The following is an 18,012-nucleotide window of genomic DNA, read 5'->3' as shown; positions in this document are numbered from 1 at the left end:
TGGTCCAAGAGGATTTTTTGTTCGCCCCAGCATTTGGAACAAGTGTACCGATTTTCATGAAGATTGATGACATGCAGTGGCAGGGCACCATAAATAGGTGGCGCTCTTGTTCAATTTTGCCTGAATAGTCCCGAGCACCCCAAAATATGAAATTTTTCACATTCCAATGGGGGGGTAGGCAAAATTTGGTGAGTTTTCGAGTATGTTCAGGCCCCCAAAAATGCAATTCATTTGACGGGAGAATAAGAATAAACGCTTGCATTACAATAGGCCTTCGCACCGCCTTCGGTGCTCGGGCCTAATAACATGTGTGACGTCATAGAAGTCTGATGTCCAACACGCTCCATTCATGTGAAGCATCTATGGGCAGAGAGTTTTGTTCGGAAACAAATGCTGTGAGTTCTATTTAAAACATTTACTAGAATTTGCACTGTCTGCTCAGGTTTATCCTTTTTTATCTATATTTTTCCTATAATTGCTTAATCTTGTATAGTAGATTTTATATAGGTACATATTTTGATCGTTTGTCATTCTTATATATTGTGAAATTTTGTAAGATATTGTGAGAACGAGCCAGTCTTTTGAATGGCTCTTTGAAAGGAACGGCTCCTCAAGATCCGGCTCCCTTCAAAGAGCCATAAATCCCATCTCTACTGCCCCGAATGATGACTGATCCTCCTATTTAAAGGCGAGGCATCCTTCCTGGTTGCCAGCTGGAGGAGTGTGGGAGCACTAGCAACCAATCCACAAGGTGGAGGGGAAGAACTTCGGAGGCAGGTCCTCAGCCAATACTGAAGCAGCGCTGGCACAGCACTCTTTGCATATCCTGGTGTAGCCTGACAGGCTAGGGACCCGTCCGTTAAGACCAGGGGCCGTAAAACCTCCTCCCTGAAAATCTGGCCTCAGATTATCTTCGAGCAACTCCTCATCTTGTAATACAGTGAATCTGGAAAGTATTCACAACGTTTCATGTTTCCACATTTTGTTGTGTTACAGCCTTATTCCAAAATGGAATAAATTCCATTTTAGTTTAGTTTTAGTTTTTAGTTTCATTTTTTTATTTTATGGTCTGAGAGTCTTTCAGGTGTCCTGTGGCAAACTCCAGATAGGCGGCCATGTGCCTTTTACTAAGGAGAGGCTTCTGTCTGGTTACAGGCCTGATTGGTGGATTGCTGCAGAGATGGTTGTCCTTCTGGAAGGTTCTTCTCTCTCCACAGAGGAACGCTGGAGCTCTGACATGTGTCAGATTTAACAATTGCTGTTTAATGATTGAACATCCAGGTTTAAGCCCGTCCCTTGGACCAAAACTCAACTTTTTGATGACTTTAAGCCACACAAGGCCTGAAACTAGAGAGACCACATCTGAGAGCAGCGTTATTAAATCTTTAGGAGAAGTTCCCTGAAATGCAAAATTTCTAAATCCTAAAAATACTGCATTAAAACCAAAATGGTCGACTTCCTGTTTGATTTAACTTGTGGCTCTAAAAGAATTGTTTGTAGGACAAAATCTCATCCATTTATTGAGCTGCAGATTCAGAGCTGCCACATTAGGTGGCGATATTGAACCTTTTTGTCCTGTTTATGTAAAAGACCCCTATAAAATAAAGATGTTCACATTCATGACTTTATGAGGAGGTTATGGTTCTGAAAAATATAATTCATGTGCAGGACTATTAAGCACAACATATACAACAGGCCTTGGCAAAACCTTTGACTTTATAATAATGTTTTTATTTGTTTTAGTTTTATTATTGTTGTCAGAATGAGCTTTTCATACATGCTGTGGTCTGTATAACATGCGTCTCTGATAGTTTTTGTCTCTGTGTTTCAAATCCATGATAGTTTTATTATTCTGATCATTTCATCTTTAAATCATCAGCAGAGAATTTAGTGGTTTTTCTTTGAGCTCTCTGGCTCCCCCTACAGGTTTAGGATGTAACAGCATGGTTGTAAAAACAAACCTTCATCTGAGCCCTGCACACAGAGAGCTGAACACATGAATCTGTTGTCATGTTAAAGAGAGTGACACCTTCAGAGTCCAACAAAAACTCAGAGGAGAACTTTTGGAAACATTGGATGGATAAATGGATGAGGGAGGGAAGGATGAGTAAATTGGGGGGGGAACAAATTAATGACAAAAGGGAGGATAAAATCATGAATGGATGTAGGAGAGTGATAAAGGTAGGATGGTAGGATGAATACATGAAGGAAGAAAGGATGGATGGGTGAGGTTGGAGGGATAGAGGGAGAGAGAATGGAAGGATGCATAAGAGAGAGGGAGGAATGATGGTAAGGAGGTATAGGGATGGGTAGCTGATTATAGGTGTGGTTGAGGCCTTGCTTCTGAACCTCAGTTAAAAGCTCCTCTTCATTAGCTGTGAATTATTGGATAGTTTGAGATGTTCTGGACTGAAATGAAAAACATGGAAATGTCTCTTTGAATGTACGAATAATTTTGACAACTCTAATTCGTTTATTGACATTTTAATAGATAAAAATAATTAAACTAAATAAAAAATAAAATACGTACAAAAACATTACTGTATATGTCTGTAGAAGTAAAATATTGTTTATGGAAAAAATGTGGAACTGTTTTCAATAATTCCTGCATCAGAGGGTAAATATTTAGATTTAAGGTTATATTTGACCTGCATGCACTTGGTTAACTATTATCTTAACAATATTGCTTTCACTTAATTTCACCTTTAATATAGAAAACAATTACACTAAAGATTTAATTCATTTGTTAATATATTTATTTCTTTATTTGTATTATATTGGTTTTATATATATATAAAACAACATTTATGTATGTATATATGACTAAAATATAGTTTTGTTGCCTTTTTTAACAAGTCATTTTCAGGTACAACAAACAAGTAAACAATGCACTAAATGACTTCATTTTTCCTCTTTGTATCAAAAATGTGCTGTTTATAGGCCAGGAAGCAAAGAATACAGCCAACACTCCACATATCTACTGATCCACTCAGGGGAAGGCCCAGGAGGACTTCAGGAGCTCTATAAGAAAGATCCTGAATGTCTTTATTTTGACGCCTGGAGATCTTGTCGATTGCTGATCCAAAGTCTGTTATTTTGAGCTTGAATGGGATTAACCTATAATTTACAAGCATGATGTTATCTGGCTTAATATCTGCATGTGCTATCCCAACGCTTAGAGAGCGTCTGCAACCAGCATTTGCTGCACAATAACTCGTTTCAGACATGCGCCATGGTTCCATGTATGGGTTGTTCATGAAGCCTTGTAGATCTGTATCCAAGAATTCAAACATCAGATTTGTTTGTTCATTAAAGTCAAAATGTCCAATATATCTAACTGTGCTTTGTAGAATGAAGATTTCTGATTTTCCTCAGAATTCTTAACTCCTGTGTGGACTTGTTATTTTCTTTCAGCATTTTAACGGTTTCATTTGTCCTAGAAAAATGGTGCTTGTAAACTTTTCCATCAGCCCTAACATATGCTGGAAAAATTGCAATATGGCTCTATAGCACCCCCTACAAATATTTAATTGATCATAACAGCCCACTACATTGAGCGATATGGCTGAAATCCGGCATATCGATAGAACTTGGAAGGATGTACAAAAAAACTTCTTGGACTTATATCATAACTTCAACAGGAAGTCGGACATTTTGAAAAAAGTGTCATTATTGGGGTCATTTTTGCATGTTTCTTTGCCTTGCATTTAAACTAACTCCTACAGATTTTATCGTATTTACCTCAAAATCAGTCTGAACACTCCAGAGGCATGTGTGGTCAAAAGTTATCAAAAAAAAAAAAAAGAAGACATCAGTACGTTTCATGGCCTTTATTAACTGAACCAGTGCAGCTAAAGTGCTACAACAGGTGGTGATGGGCGTGGCTACAGCTTCACCTAAAGATGAAAAGAGATGTTTGATGGCTTCTTTACTTCTGAATGACCTTGTTATGTATGTCAGTGTTACACAAGTGTAATTCACGGCCCAGAGGATGTTTTTTAAAACAGGATCTTTGGATATCATGGCATCTGCTAACAACTCTGCAGAACCAAATTTCTTACAGAGATTTCTGAGCACAAATGTGTGCATATCTTTTCCAACGAACTGCTGTCTTCCTGGAAGTGAAAGACATTTCATGGCTTTGTCTACGAGAGGCCTGATAATGGCATTAATGGACTCCAGTGTCCAGAGGTGACTGAGCCCTTTCAGCCATTCTGTTTATCAACCTCACCGACCACAGGATAATATTGATTCTATTTTCTTAGGAGAAATATCCAATTCTTTCTCTTTATTGAAGAAGAAATATGTAAAAGGAAGCTTTCTGTCTTGGTGGTGGTTCAGGCTCCGGATCCTATTCCAGACTCTAGGATGTTCTATAAATCTGACCCCATCCTGCTGTATAACACCCTCACATAGATTCTGATTTCTAACAGCTAAATTGCTCATAAATCTCCTGCTTTCATAGAAAAAGGCGTCGGCCATTTTTTCTGCCAATGTGAAGACTTTGCGATGACTACTTTTATCTTTCTTCATCATGCATTTGATCTGACAACCCAAAGCTCTTCTATTTGGGATTCTTTATGTCATTAGTGTTAGAGATTGATTTATCATCCATGCAACGTTCCTGCAAAGTTACACAGTTCTAACCTACAGTGTGATATTATATCTTCTTCATTAACTCTCAGGTAGGTACTAAGTAATGACAATGTCCACACATTTAGGGGAAAACATTCTTCCCTCTTGATTATTTATTTACAAATTGGATGGGTTGTTACACATACAACAAAAACTATGACCATACAGCCACAATATATACGTGCCTCTGAACAGATCCTGGTCATAAATGTTGTTATTCTGTCTATTATAGTAAGCAATTACATATTATCTAAATCTTGAAAGTGTGAAAAATATAGTCTAGACTTTTTCTCCTTAGATGAAATAGGGGTGTAGGAAAGACCCCTAACAGGCTGTTGGATGCTGATATTTCATCTTAAACACAAGGTCTTTGAATAATTTAACTGAAAGTTTCTCTGCAAAGTATTTCAAATCACTTTTACCAAGAATAACTGCTTCATAGGCATCTTTGTGCCTGGAAGTAAGTGTTTCGTGTTTTAAATCTACCGTTCTGTCCACAAAGGAGTGTCCCTCAAACTGTCTTGAAATGAGTGGTTGACCCTTCTGAGGTCCTTTGATGGTGGACTGAATGATGGACTCATGAAGTTTTAGATCACACAGCAGATTAAAGAAAATTCCATTTAATGATGAACATGTTTTATTCCAAACCAGATTTTTCCTTCAACCTGAGCCACTTGTTTTTGTGTCTAAACCTGAATAAACTGGAAGAACGTCTGTGTCACATCCTAAAACTGATTTCATTATCAGCAGCAACAGCAAAGTGTCTCCATTATTTCCTAATAAAACACAGGTAAAGTCTATTTTTAATGAATTTAAACATGAAGTTTATGTTGAAAGTTGAGCAAAGCAGCTGTTGAGCCTCAGCAGAAAACAGAGGGTCAGTATCGTCTCTGTGGAGAGTCTCTAAAGGAGAATTGTAAACAACAGTTGAAGAGGCTGGAAACAGAAGTAGATCTGTTCAAAGTCTGCACTGATACTGCAGATGAGGCGCTTCATGTTACATGTTAGTTCCTGTAGCCACTCCTAGCAGGTGTTTCTATGTTCCCGCCCCTCCACAGATCTCTCTTCATCAGGATGGGTGTGAGCAACATGGTGGAATATGCAGCTGCTGGTAAGACTCATTTCCTGCTTCATGTGAGATCTGTTGTCCTTCAGAGCGCACACACCCTTTCTGTTCAGGAAAAGTGAAACTGTTTGAAAGTTACTGTGAAGAGGAAAATGGCGCAGCAGGAAAATCAGCTGGACCGAGAAACCTTCTCTTGTTCCATCTGTCTGGATCTACTGAAGGATCCGGTGACTATTCCCTGTGGACACAGCTACTGCATGAACTGTATTAAAACCCACTGGGATGTAGAAGATCAGAAGAGAATCTACAGCTGCCCTCAATGTAGGCAGACCTTCACACCGAGACCTGTCCTGGTGAAAAACACCATGTTAGCTGATTTAACAGAAGACATGAAGAAGACTGGACTCCAAGCTGCTCCTGCTGATCACTGCTATGCTGGACCAAAAGATGTGGCCTGTGATTTCTGCTCTGGAAGAAAACTGAAAGCCATCAAGTCCTGTTTATTCTGTCTGGCCTCTTACTGTGAGAAACACCTTCAGCCTCATTATGATGTGGCTCCATTCAAGAAACACAAGCTGGTGGAGCCCTCCAAGAACCTCCAGGAGAACATCTGCTCTCATCATGATGAGGTGATGAAGATGTTCTGTCGTACTGATCAGAAGTGTATCTGTTATCTCTGCTCTGTGGATGAACATAAAGGCCACGACACAGTCTCAGCTGCAGCAGAAAGGACTGAGAGGCAGAGAGAGCTGGAGGTGAGTCGACAAGAAATCCAGCAGAGAATCCAGGACAGAGAGAAAGATGTGAAGCTGCTTCAACAGGAGGTGGAGGCCATCAATCACTCTGCTGATAAAACAGTGGAGGACAGTGAGAAGATCTTCACTGAGCTGATCCGTCTCATCCAAAAAAGAAGCTCTGATGTGAAGCAGCAGATCAGATCCCAGCAGCAAACTGCAGTGAGTGGAGTCAAAGAGCTTCAGGAGAAGCTGGAGCAGGAGATCACTGAGCTGAAGAGGAAAGACGCTGAGCTGAAGCAGCTCTCACACACAGAGGATCACACCCAGTTTCTACACAACTACCCCTCACTGTCAGCACTCAGTGAGTCTACACACTCATCCAGCATCAATATCTGTCCTCTGAGATACTTTGAGGATGTGACAGCAGCTGTGTCAGAGCTCAGAGATAAACTACAGGACATTCTGACAGACAGATGGACAAACATCTCACTGTCAGTCTCTGATGTGGATGTTTTACTGTCACAACCAAGACCAAAGAGCAGAGCTGGATTCTTAAAATATTCATGTAAAATCACACTGGATCCAAACACAGCAAACACACTGCTGTTACTGTCAGAGGGAAACAAGAAGGTGACATGTATGTATAAACATCAGTCCTATTCTAGTCATCCATACAGATTCACTGGATGGTCTCAGGTTCTGAGTAGAGAGAGTCTGACTGGACGTTGTTACTGGGAGGTGGAAATGAGAGGAAACGTTTCTGTAGCAGTCACATACAAGAATATCAGCAGAGCAGGATGGGCGAATGAATGTAGATTTGGATTTAATGACAAATCTTGGTCATTACATTGTAACCAAAACCGTTATGAGTTTCGGTACAACAACATCAGAACCTCCATCTCAGGTCCTCGGAAGGAGATTCTGATTTCTAACAGCTAAATTGCTCTTAAATCTCCTGCTTTCATAGAAGAAGGCCCTTTATAAAGCAATAAGAATAAATATATATAAACACAAGAAGAGCTAAATGAACCCTGTCTTCATGCAGAAGTGAGGTGAGCCTCCAGCATCCTGCTTTGCATGTCATGCACTGAGCTCCTCATGCATCACCACCAAGACATAAACACTGTATTTCTTCTGTAGTTCATCCATGAATTTACATTTCTGCATTTTTTTAAGCTTTACTAGATACTGGACACTCAGATCTAAAACTATGAGACTCCCGAACAGCTTCTTCCCCCAAGCCGTCAGAGCCTTCAGTCCAACATGAAGCTTGTTTTCACTTCATCTTATTATGTGTCCAAAGACAGTTATGAATATTCAATATAATTATTAATAAAAATATTAATTGTGGGGCACCACCAAGAATAACTTCTAGAAACCATACTTCACATACATTAATATCAGTCTGAAGGTGTGTATTTCTGTGCATGTCAGTCTGGGACAGATTTGCTAACAGAGCAGACAGTAAAGATTATTGATCCAAACACTGACCTTCACAACCTGCAGTTGTCATATTAAACATGCATAATGATCACAAATAAGTTGTCCTTTAAAACAGAACGGTAGAATTTATCACATGTAAGCACCATGTCTGTCTGACGGTCTCCTCCACCAGATCCAACCCAAAAACAGGTGGTGATCAATTGTTACGGACCCCTTCTTGTCTAGGGGTGGAAGGGGTTGAGTAACACAACAAGCCGGTGTTGAGTTAAAAAATAATTTATTTACACAATGTTCACTATTTACAAAAACTTAAAGTGTCCTTTTCAGGCAAAAGACAACAATAGTAAACAAAAGGTGTCCCATAAAGGAAAACTCACGCTAACCGGCGGCAAATTATAATTCGCTTACACAAAACCACAAAGGAAACTTAACCAAACAAGAAACTATAGAGTCAAACGAAATTCAATATAACTAAACAAACGATCGTAAATAACAAAGGGTGGGGAGTTTCTCCTAATGAGCAAACTCCCTGACAATCATTCTGTTTAAGCAATCAATAAGCAATCCGTCTGTTGAACAGTCCAGTCAGAATACCTAAGGTTCAAAGAGAAACCAAGTGTCCTCAGGCACGCAAACTATACAAACAGCTCAAAGAACCACTCAAATGTTAAACTCTTTACAAACCACACAGAGAACCCAACACGAGGCGAATTGTGTCCTAGTGACACAACTTCCATGAATAATGACAGGTCCTCCTATTTAAGGGCGAGGCATCACTCAATGATTTCCAGCTGGGATGAGCGGGAGCAGTAGCGACCAATCGGTGAGGCGGAGGGGAGGAACTGCAGCGTCTGGTCCACAGCCAATCCCGAGACAGCACTGGCTCAGCAGCATTTGCATATCCAAGTCTGGAGTGACAGGCCGGAGGCCAATCCAAAAGGCCAGGGGCTGTAACATCAATTAACGGCTCCATTGCTCTCTTTATGCAAGTCTCAGAGACATACAGCCACAGATCTGATGATGTAATTACAAAACCCATTATTGATCTCTGGCCTAAGGCGGCCTGGTACAGAGTACCTGTCATTCCACCTGTAAAAACCTTTAAAAAGATCTAATATAGACACTGACATTAGTTTTGTTTACAGTCGTTGTAAATATTTCTTTTTTTAATGCCTGAACTTTATGTGTTAAGTGTATTTTAATGTAGTTTATTGTGAGTTGTATTTCATGCTGAGTCTTGTAAAAAAAAAAAAAAAAGCATTCCTGTAACCTTTGGGACAGACAATAAAGTTTATCTATCTATCTTACTGTAAATGAGGGGACAAAGTTTACATTTATAGAGCTGATCCTTATTTTACAAGATGTAAAACCCCATAAAACGCCTGCATCTTCTTCTCTGTCCTCATGTTTCCTTGTTCACTCCCTTCAGATCTGCAGTTTAAAGACAGTGTTAATCACACTCACACAGACATTGAGAGGTGAAATGGCAACAAAAGGAATTCAACTGGACAAAAAAAATATTTCTTGTTCCATCTGTCTGGATCTACTGAAGGATCCGGTGACTATTCCTTGTGGACACAGCTACTGCCTGAACTGTATTAACACTCACTGGGGTGTAGAAGATCAGAAGGGAATCTACAGCTGCCCTCAATGCAGGAAAACTTTCATACCAAGGCCTGTCCTGGAGAAAAACACCATGTTAGCAGCTTTAGTGGAGCAGCTGAAGAAGACTGGACTCCAAGCTGCTCCTGCTGATCACTGCTATGCTGGACCTGAAGATGTGGCCTGTGATTTCTGCTCTGGAAGAAAACTGAAAGCCATCAAGTCCTGTTTAGTCTGTCTGGCCTCTTACTGTGAGAAACACCTTCAGCCTCATTATGATGTGGCTCCATTAAAGAAACACAAGCTGGTGGAGCCGTCCAAGAACCTCCAGGAGAACATCTGCTCTCGTCATGATGAGGTGATGAAGATGTTCTGTCGTACTGATCAGAAGTGTATCTGTTATCTCTGCCCTGTGGATGAACATAAAGGCCACGACACAGTCTCAGCTGCAGCAGAAAGGACTGAGAGGCAGAGAGAGCTGGAGGTGAGTCGACAAGAAATCCAGCAGAGAATCCAGGACAGAGAGAAAGATGTGAAGCTGCTTCAACAGGAGGTGGAGGCCATCAATCACTCTGCTGATAAAACAGTGGAGGACAGTGAGAAGATCTTCACTGAGCTGATCCGTCTCATCCAGAAAAGAAGCTCTGATGTGAAGCAGCAGATCAGATCCCAGCAGGAAACTGAAGTGAGTGGAGTCAAAGAGCTTCAGGAGAAGCTGGAGCAGGAGATCACTGAGCTGAAGAGGAAAGATGCTGAGCTGAAGCAGCTCTCACACACAGAGGATCACAACCAGTTTCTACACAACTACCCCTCACTGTCAGCACTCAGTGAGTCTACACACTCATCCAGCATCAATATCCGTCCTCTGAGATACTTTGAGGATGTGACAGCAGCTGTGTCAGAGCTCAGAGATAAACTACAGGACATTCTGACAGACAGATGGACAAACATCTCACTGACAGTCACTGATGTGGATGTTTTACTGTCACAACCAGAACCAAAGAAGAGAGCTGGATTGTTAAAATATTCATGTGGAATCACACTGGATCTAAACACAGCACACACACTGCTGTTACTGTCAGAGGGAAACAGAAAGGTGACATGTATGTTTCAAGATCAGTGTTATTCTAGTCATCCAGACAGATTTTCTACATGCTGTCAGGTTCTGAGTAGAGAGAGTCTGACTGGACGTTGTTACTGGGAGGTAGAAATGAGAGGAAACGTTTCTGTAGCAGTCGCATACAAGAATATCAGCAGAGCCGGAAATAAAAGTAGATTTGGATTTCATGACAAATCTTGGTCATTATTTTGTAACCAAAATAGTTATGAGTTTTGGTACAACAGCATCAGAACCTCCATCTCAGGTCCTCGGTCCTCCAGAGTAGGAGTGTATCTGGATCACAGAGCAGGTATTCTGTCCTTCTACAGCGTCTCTGAAACCAGGACTCTCCTCCACAGAGTCCAGACCACATTCACTCAGCCGCTCTATGCTGGATTTTGTGTTGGTTTTGGATCCAGTGCTGAGTTGTGTAAAGTGTACTAAAGTTATTTTCTCTGCTTGTAAATTTGTGAGATGCGAAAAACTGGGACAATATAAACAGACAGGACTCTGGTTACTCAGTTTGGTTTTATTAAGACCCAGACGTTTCAGGCAGAGCTTCCTCATTTCCTTCCTTTTCTTTATATTTTCCATTCAGGTTTTTGAGGCTCAGCATCCCGTGTGAGCTTGTTTTGCGTTTAACCTTAATTTCTGACTGTGACACACAAGTAGCTGTGGTTCCATGAATCCATGGTTCTGCAGTGCTGCCATGTGTGATCAATATTATTAACCTCATTATTTCAGATGCAACCCCAGTGGACCTAAACAAGGACAAAAACATACTTAAACGCGGTCAGTGACGAGGCTTTATTTCTTCATCAAAAGGATGCATCTATCCCTACAAACTCTTTCTCTGCTACGCCTTCTCTCGGCAGCACAAAGTGGACACGATGTTCCATGAATAGGCGACCATTTCCCAAGGTAACTGATTGGTCAGGAGGTGATGTTTTTAGACTCGCTGATCTCGTATCCACAATCAACCTGCTCTGGAGCAGGTTAGCCATTCAGCGTAAGCTATCATAGTGATTTACCTCGGTGTGAACTTAACTAGCAACATAGAACAGAAAATCCCAAGTTAACCCTGAAGTTACCTCAATAAGAGAAAATCCAGCTTTGTTGTACAGGCCTCTGTTCTGTTGTTTATTTGACATTTTTTTATTTGCTGGTTTTTCCTGTTTGTTTCTTTTTGGAGGAAATCACTGCTAATGATGATTTTTATTTCCATCAACATGAAAATCTGAACTTCTCTGTTCTCTAAATATGTGTTGAATATTTGTATTGATGTATTTGTATGTTGTTGTTTCTCTTCCACTTCATGGAGCCAAACAGAGAAACCAGCAGACCTTCCTTCATCACACATTATTTTACTCTCAACACTTTGGAAATGTAAAAATCATTTTCTACTTGCAATTACTTTTAGTTGTTCTAGAGATCAGATGTTGTTGTTTTTCTAAACCAACAAACAAACAAGGTTTCTAATGATGATGTTCAGAAAGGCTCATTTCCAGGATCAGAAAAAATGAGATCATTTATCATGTTTAATGTCAGAACAAAGTCAATTTTTCCAAACAAATAAACTTTGAAAGAATGAAAATAAACAAAGTTTTTTCTTTGGTCTCCATTTCAGTGTTTCTGTGAAATCTGATGGAGAAAATGTCAAACTAATATGAGGGAATAACTGAGGCAGTTTTCCTGGAACAGCAGGAAATCTTTAAAACCAACTCAAATATTATTTAACAGAGCCAGTCCAAGCTTTTAGAGATCCAAAGCTCCAACCACCACAGCACTGGTACCTAAATATTAGTGAGGTCTGATTATTTTATACATTGTAGATGTAACACAGCCATTCATATACCTTATTTGTAGTTGGTGTACATCATACCAGTTATCAGAATCAATTTTTTAATTGTTATTATGCACATACAAGCTCTATAGGCATACAGCAAAATTCCTAAAAGCCTTCTCTTGTCGCTAGTAACAAAGAAAAATAAGGAAAGACTAAACGCTGCAAAAAACATAAAAAGAAAAGTACCAATATAAACCCTTAAAGGAGAAAGAGCAGTGTCCATTGAGTGCAACTGGTCAGCATATGCCTGAGTCCAGTAATATATATAGAGATAGTGTAGATATGGGTAAGTTATGAAGGGTAAATGTTGTAAATGTTGGCATGATCCCAGTAGAGCAAATGCTGAGTATGTGGGAGGTAGTCTTTCACAGCTTCCTGAGGAAGTCTCTGCTGGGCCTTTTTGACCAGGCTTGATGTTGGTGTTCCACGTAAGAGTGCTGGACATGTTGACTCCAAGAAAGGTCATTGTGTCCACACACTCCACCATGTCACCATGGAGACGGAGAGGAAAACTTTTCTGTCCTTTTGACTCTCCTGAAGTCGACAATCATCTCCACTGGTCTTGGAGGTGTGTAGGACCAGGTTGTTCCGTACATCACCCTGCAAGATGCTCAACACACACATCACACATTATTTTACTCTCAACACTTTGGAAATGTAAAAATCATTTTCTACTTGAAATTACTTTTAGTTGTTCTAGAGATCAGATGTTGTTGTTTTTCTAAACCAACAAACAAACAAGGTTTCTAATGATGATGTTCAGAAAGGCTCATTTCCAGGATCAGAATAAATGAGATTATTCATCATGTTTAATGTCAGAACAAAGTCAATTTTTACAAACAAATAAACTTTGAAAGAATGAACAAAGTATTTTCTTTTGTCTTCATTTCAGTGTTTCTGTAAATCTGATGGAGAAAATATCAAACTAATATGAGGGAATAACTGAGGCAGTTTTCCTGGAACAACAGAAAGTAATAAATAAAGCATTTTTTCTTCTAGAATTATTTCCTTTATTCTACATCTAACATGAAGAAGTCAGAGTGTTTGGAAACTTAAATCTCACATCTACAAGTTCTACTTCCAGCCTGAAAGCTGATGTGAACACTGTTTGGAAGCTGGAAAGTCTTCTCTCCCATCTTTCCCAGGTTCCCTGAATGCAGCATCAGTGTTACAGGTTGTGTCTCCTGTGAACAAACTGACACAGTGTGATATTACAGATATTTCTGTCTCAACAACCTGTTTTATTTTCTGAACAGACTTCCCTCAGACAAGGACGACAGATAAGAGAGACCAAAACAACGTGATAAGACAGAGCCTGGAGGAAACCTTGAGAAAAAACAGCCTCATCTCCCTCTTTAAGAAACCCCAAAAGTTTCCAGTAAGGACCCACCCCCTTCATCTCATCATACTCCATCCAGGTCATCCCCCCTCTCCCCATCCTCCCCACCCTTCCTTGACTTCACCTCCCAGATGAAGGAGCTGGTCACTATTGCCACCAAACTGACCCCATGCCCCAGTCACATCTTTTCACCCCGAACCATCCCACTTCATCCTCCCCCCAATCCCCCAACGATCTCTGACACAGTCGTCCCAGCCCCAGCACCCACCTCCCCTCCCTCCATGACTGAGCCAAACTCCTCATCTGTCTCCACAGCCTGATAACAGCAGAGCATCTGATTGAAATGTGCTGGGTCCACGCTGGGTACTCATGGCTCTCTCCAGGATGTCGGGTCCCAAAATTGAAGTAGTTGTTTTAAAAGGCAACAAAAAAGACTGATAAATGTTCGGAAAAGCAAGATTCACCCAAAACATTCTATAAATTTATCAAACTTGTGTTCATTCCTCATCAGCCTCAGCCTGTCCATAACAAAAACTGGACAGAAAATGTTTTTAGCTCACTGAAGCTAGCGTTACTGAAATGTCAGGTCTTTGGCTGGAAAAGTTTTTTTTATCAATGATTTTATTACAAAGCACAAACTTAATTTCTTGTTTTTAACAGAAACCTGGTTAGATATAGAAAATTATTTGTTGTGCTTATAGAAGCGACCCTTCCAAACTTCAGCTTTGTGAGTGAAGTTAGATCACATCAGAAAGGTGGAGGAGTGGTTATTTTATTTAATGACTCCCTCCAATGCAGCAGATATCTTATAAAAACTTTGCCTCATTTGAATTTGTGGCTCTCCAGATGACCTCCCCCTCTCGTGTGCTGTGCCATGACATTATTCGACCACCTAAAGGCTGTGCAATGTTTTTGATGACTTTACTGGACTGCTGTCAGTAATCTGTGTTGACAGACTGTGTAGTTATTGTTGGTGATTTCAACATTCATGCTGATAACCCAGAGGACAGAGACCAAAGAACTGTGTTGTGTTCTTTATAACTTTGGTCTAACTCAGCATGTAAGAGAAAAAATGCACAACAGAGGACACTGTCTGGACATAGTCATCTCTAAAGGTCTGAATATTTCCAGGGTTGTGGTGATGGATGTTGCTCTGTCTGATCATTCATGTGTTTTCTTTGAGAGTGCTGTTACTGTCAATAAAAAAGCCCAAACAGAGGTTATCAAGAAATGGTATATTGGTGAAAATATCACTGACATGTTTATCCAAGCTTTCTCTCCATCAGCACAGATAGCGGAAACATCTCAGTCCTGGCACTACTAGATCTCAGTGCTGCATTTGACACGGTCGACATTAACATCTGAAAACCTGGGTAGGACTTTCTGGCAATGCAATTAATTGTTTTGAGTCCTATTTAAAAGACATGGACTTCTTTGTGTCTATAGGTAACTATAAATGTGAGTAAATCAAAATAACCTGTGGAGTTCCCCAAGGCTCCATCCTGGGGCCACTGCTGTTCAACATCTACATGCTGCCACTCACTCAAATTATTAAAAACAGCAAAATATGTTATTACAGTTATACTAATGACACACAAATCTACATAACCATCTCACCAGGAGACTATAATCCGATCGAAACTCAACTGCATTGATCAAAGTAAAGATTGGATGTGCCAGAATTTCCTTCACTTAAATGAAGACAAAACTAAAACAAAAATTGTTTTTGGAGCCAAGGAAGAAAGATTAAAATTCAGTACTCAGCTTCAAACATCTAAGTTCAAAATTAACAACCAAGCCAGAAATCTAGGAGTAGCCATGGACTCAGACCTGAATTTTAGCAGTAATATTAAGACAATTGTGAAGTCAGCCTATTATCATTTAAAGAACATATTGAGGGTTAAAGGACTGATGAGTCAGCACTATTTAAAAAAACTTATCCAGGCATTTATCTTTAGTAGACTGGATTACTGTAATGCTGTCCTCAAAGGTCTGCCTAAAAAGTCCATCAGACAGGTACAATTAATCCAGAATGCTGCTACTCGAGTCCTCACTAAGACCAAGAAAGTAGATCATATAACTCCAGCCCTCAGATCTTTACACTGGCTTCCTGTCGGTCAAAGAATTGACTTCAAAATCCTGCTGTTAGTTTGCAAAGACCTGAATGGTTTAGGACCAAAATACATTCAGCATCGTCTGGTTCATTATGAACCAACCAGATTCCTCAGGTCATCAGGGTCAGGTCTACTTTCTGTTCCCAGAGTCAGAACTAAACCTGGAGAGGCAGCGTTCAGCTTTTATGCTCCTCACGTGTGGAAAAAACTCCTAGAAAACTGCAGGTCTGCTGAAACTCTCAGCAGTTTTAAATCAGGGTTAAAAACTTTTCTATTTGATGCCTATTATCAAAACTACTGATAAATTCCCCACATTGGAACTTTATTTCTTGCATTTTACATGTTCTGGAGGAAATGTAAGTGCTTTCCACTTCTTAGTTCTGTATAATTTCATCATTTTTCTAGTTTGTGTTGTTACATGTAAATATGTTGTGAGTTTAATTTTATTAGCTAAGGGGCCTGTCTTGTGATGGCTTCATTATGAGTATTTTGTTTGAAATGCTATTATTGCAACTCAGTTTATTGTTATGATTATTACCATGATTGGTCAATAGAAGAAATGTTGAATTATTTACTGTGGTTTATATTTGATGTAAAGTTGTTGAGCATGCTTTGCTTCTGCTAATGTTAATGTTGGAAATTGTACTGTTTCTACAGCAATATTACATCTGTGCTGTTGTATTATGTTTAAGTAGTAGACTGGACATAAATTAAGGATATTACTGGTAAACCTTGAAATCATATGCTTATATGGGAGCTTATTTAGGAATGTTTATTGATTTGACTGCTGAATAATATGTTGAGCATTTTGTAATACGTTTTTATTGCCTTTCTTTTCAGACCATACATACTGCTAAAAAAATACTTGCATACATACATATGCTGTAGAATGATGGTGAAGTCCAACAGTCTTTATTAAAGAAGATAAACAGATCTCTCTCTCCAAGAATCTTTATTCTCTAACAGGAATCATAGTCCATAATCTGCCGTCTCAACCAGTAATCCTGGTCCAGTTGTGGACCAGTCATGATTCCATCACAGAGCGTCAAAGGAATTTCACAACCCCTGATTAACCCAGAGAGAACCCACACATCGCTTTTAAACATGGACCAAACGTCTTATTTGGCTACAAAGGCTTCAATGGACTATTTAGCCATAAAAACAACATCTGTGGACGTCTGGTGTTTGGTGGAGGAAATGTTCTGGCCTATATTTGGCGTTGGCCGCCAGGTGGAAGCATTGTATAGTCTTTTTGTCACCGCCTATATAAGTAGGAACCTTCCTGCAGGCCACAGCAGCGCCGGAGTGGGGCTCTGTTTTTTTCCTTTTCCTGCTTTTTCTTCCAATCAAACTGCATCTTGTGACTCTTTATTTATGTTTGCTAAGTTACACATGAACTTCTTCACTTTCTACAGTCTCTCACCTTTAACACTTTACAGTAACTATTGTTCCTTTTTTCACAATAGCTGGGTTATATCATGTTGATGGTAACATTGCAGATGTACAGTGGATATAAAAAATCTCCACATCTGTTTAAGTGGATGTTTTAGTCATGTCAAAAGAGAGAGAGAGAGAGAGAGAAACATTTAAACATGTATTAAATCTGCTTAATCAGTGATTAATTTCCCAAAAACTGAAGTTTCCATATGAAACTCTTCATGTTGGGATTTCTTTTTCCTGATTTGAAGTTTTTCTTAAAATTCTCTGTCATTCTGATCTTAGTTTTCTAATATTTTCTGACTCCATAAGTCATGTTATAGAGCTTTACTCATGTTTAAAATCTACCATTCTGTCAACAAAGGAGTGTCCCTCAAACTGTCTTGAAATGAGTGGTTGACCCTTCTGAGGTCCTTTGATGGTGGACTGAATGATGGACTCATGAGGTTTTAGATCACACAGCAGATTAAAGAAAATTCCATTTAATGATGAACATGTTTTATTCCAAACCAGGTTTTTCCTTCAACCTGAGCCACTTGTTTTTGTGTCTAAACCTGAATAAACTGGAAGAACGTCTGTGTCACATCCTAAAACTGATTTCATTATCAGCAGCAACAGCAAAGTGTCTCCATTATTTCCTAATAAAACACAGGTAAAGTCTGTTTTTAATGAATTTAAACATGAAGTTTATGTT

General features: G+C 39.6%; 1 protein-coding gene and 1 pseudogene across 1 annotated transcript; both read left to right on the top strand.

Moving 5' to 3' along the window:
* Positions 1 to 5,761: 5,761 nt before the first annotated feature.
* LOC121644065 lies at positions 5,762 to 6,572 on the top strand (annotated as a pseudogene).
* A 2,764-nt stretch (positions 6,573 to 9,336) lies between these two features.
* LOC121644990 (E3 ubiquitin/ISG15 ligase TRIM25-like) lies at positions 9,337 to 11,729 on the top strand. Its single transcript, XM_041993265.1, has 2 exons — positions 9,337 to 9,898; positions 10,472 to 11,729. Exons 1-2 carry the CDS (start codon positions 9,365 to 9,367, stop codon positions 11,024 to 11,026), a joined length of 1,089 nt encoding a protein of 362 aa, XP_041849199.1. The 5' UTR covers positions 9,337 to 9,364; the 3' UTR covers positions 11,027 to 11,729.
* The last annotated feature ends 6,283 nt before the right edge of the window (positions 11,730 to 18,012 follow it).

Source organism: Melanotaenia boesemani, chromosome 8, assembly GCF_017639745.1.
Source record: "Melanotaenia boesemani isolate fMelBoe1 chromosome 8, fMelBoe1.pri, whole genome shotgun sequence".
NCBI lineage: Eukaryota > Metazoa > Chordata > Actinopteri > Atheriniformes > Melanotaeniidae > Melanotaenia > Melanotaenia boesemani.
The sequence above is the reverse complement of the archived record's forward strand: the minus strand, read 5'-3'. Positions and strand labels throughout refer to the sequence as shown.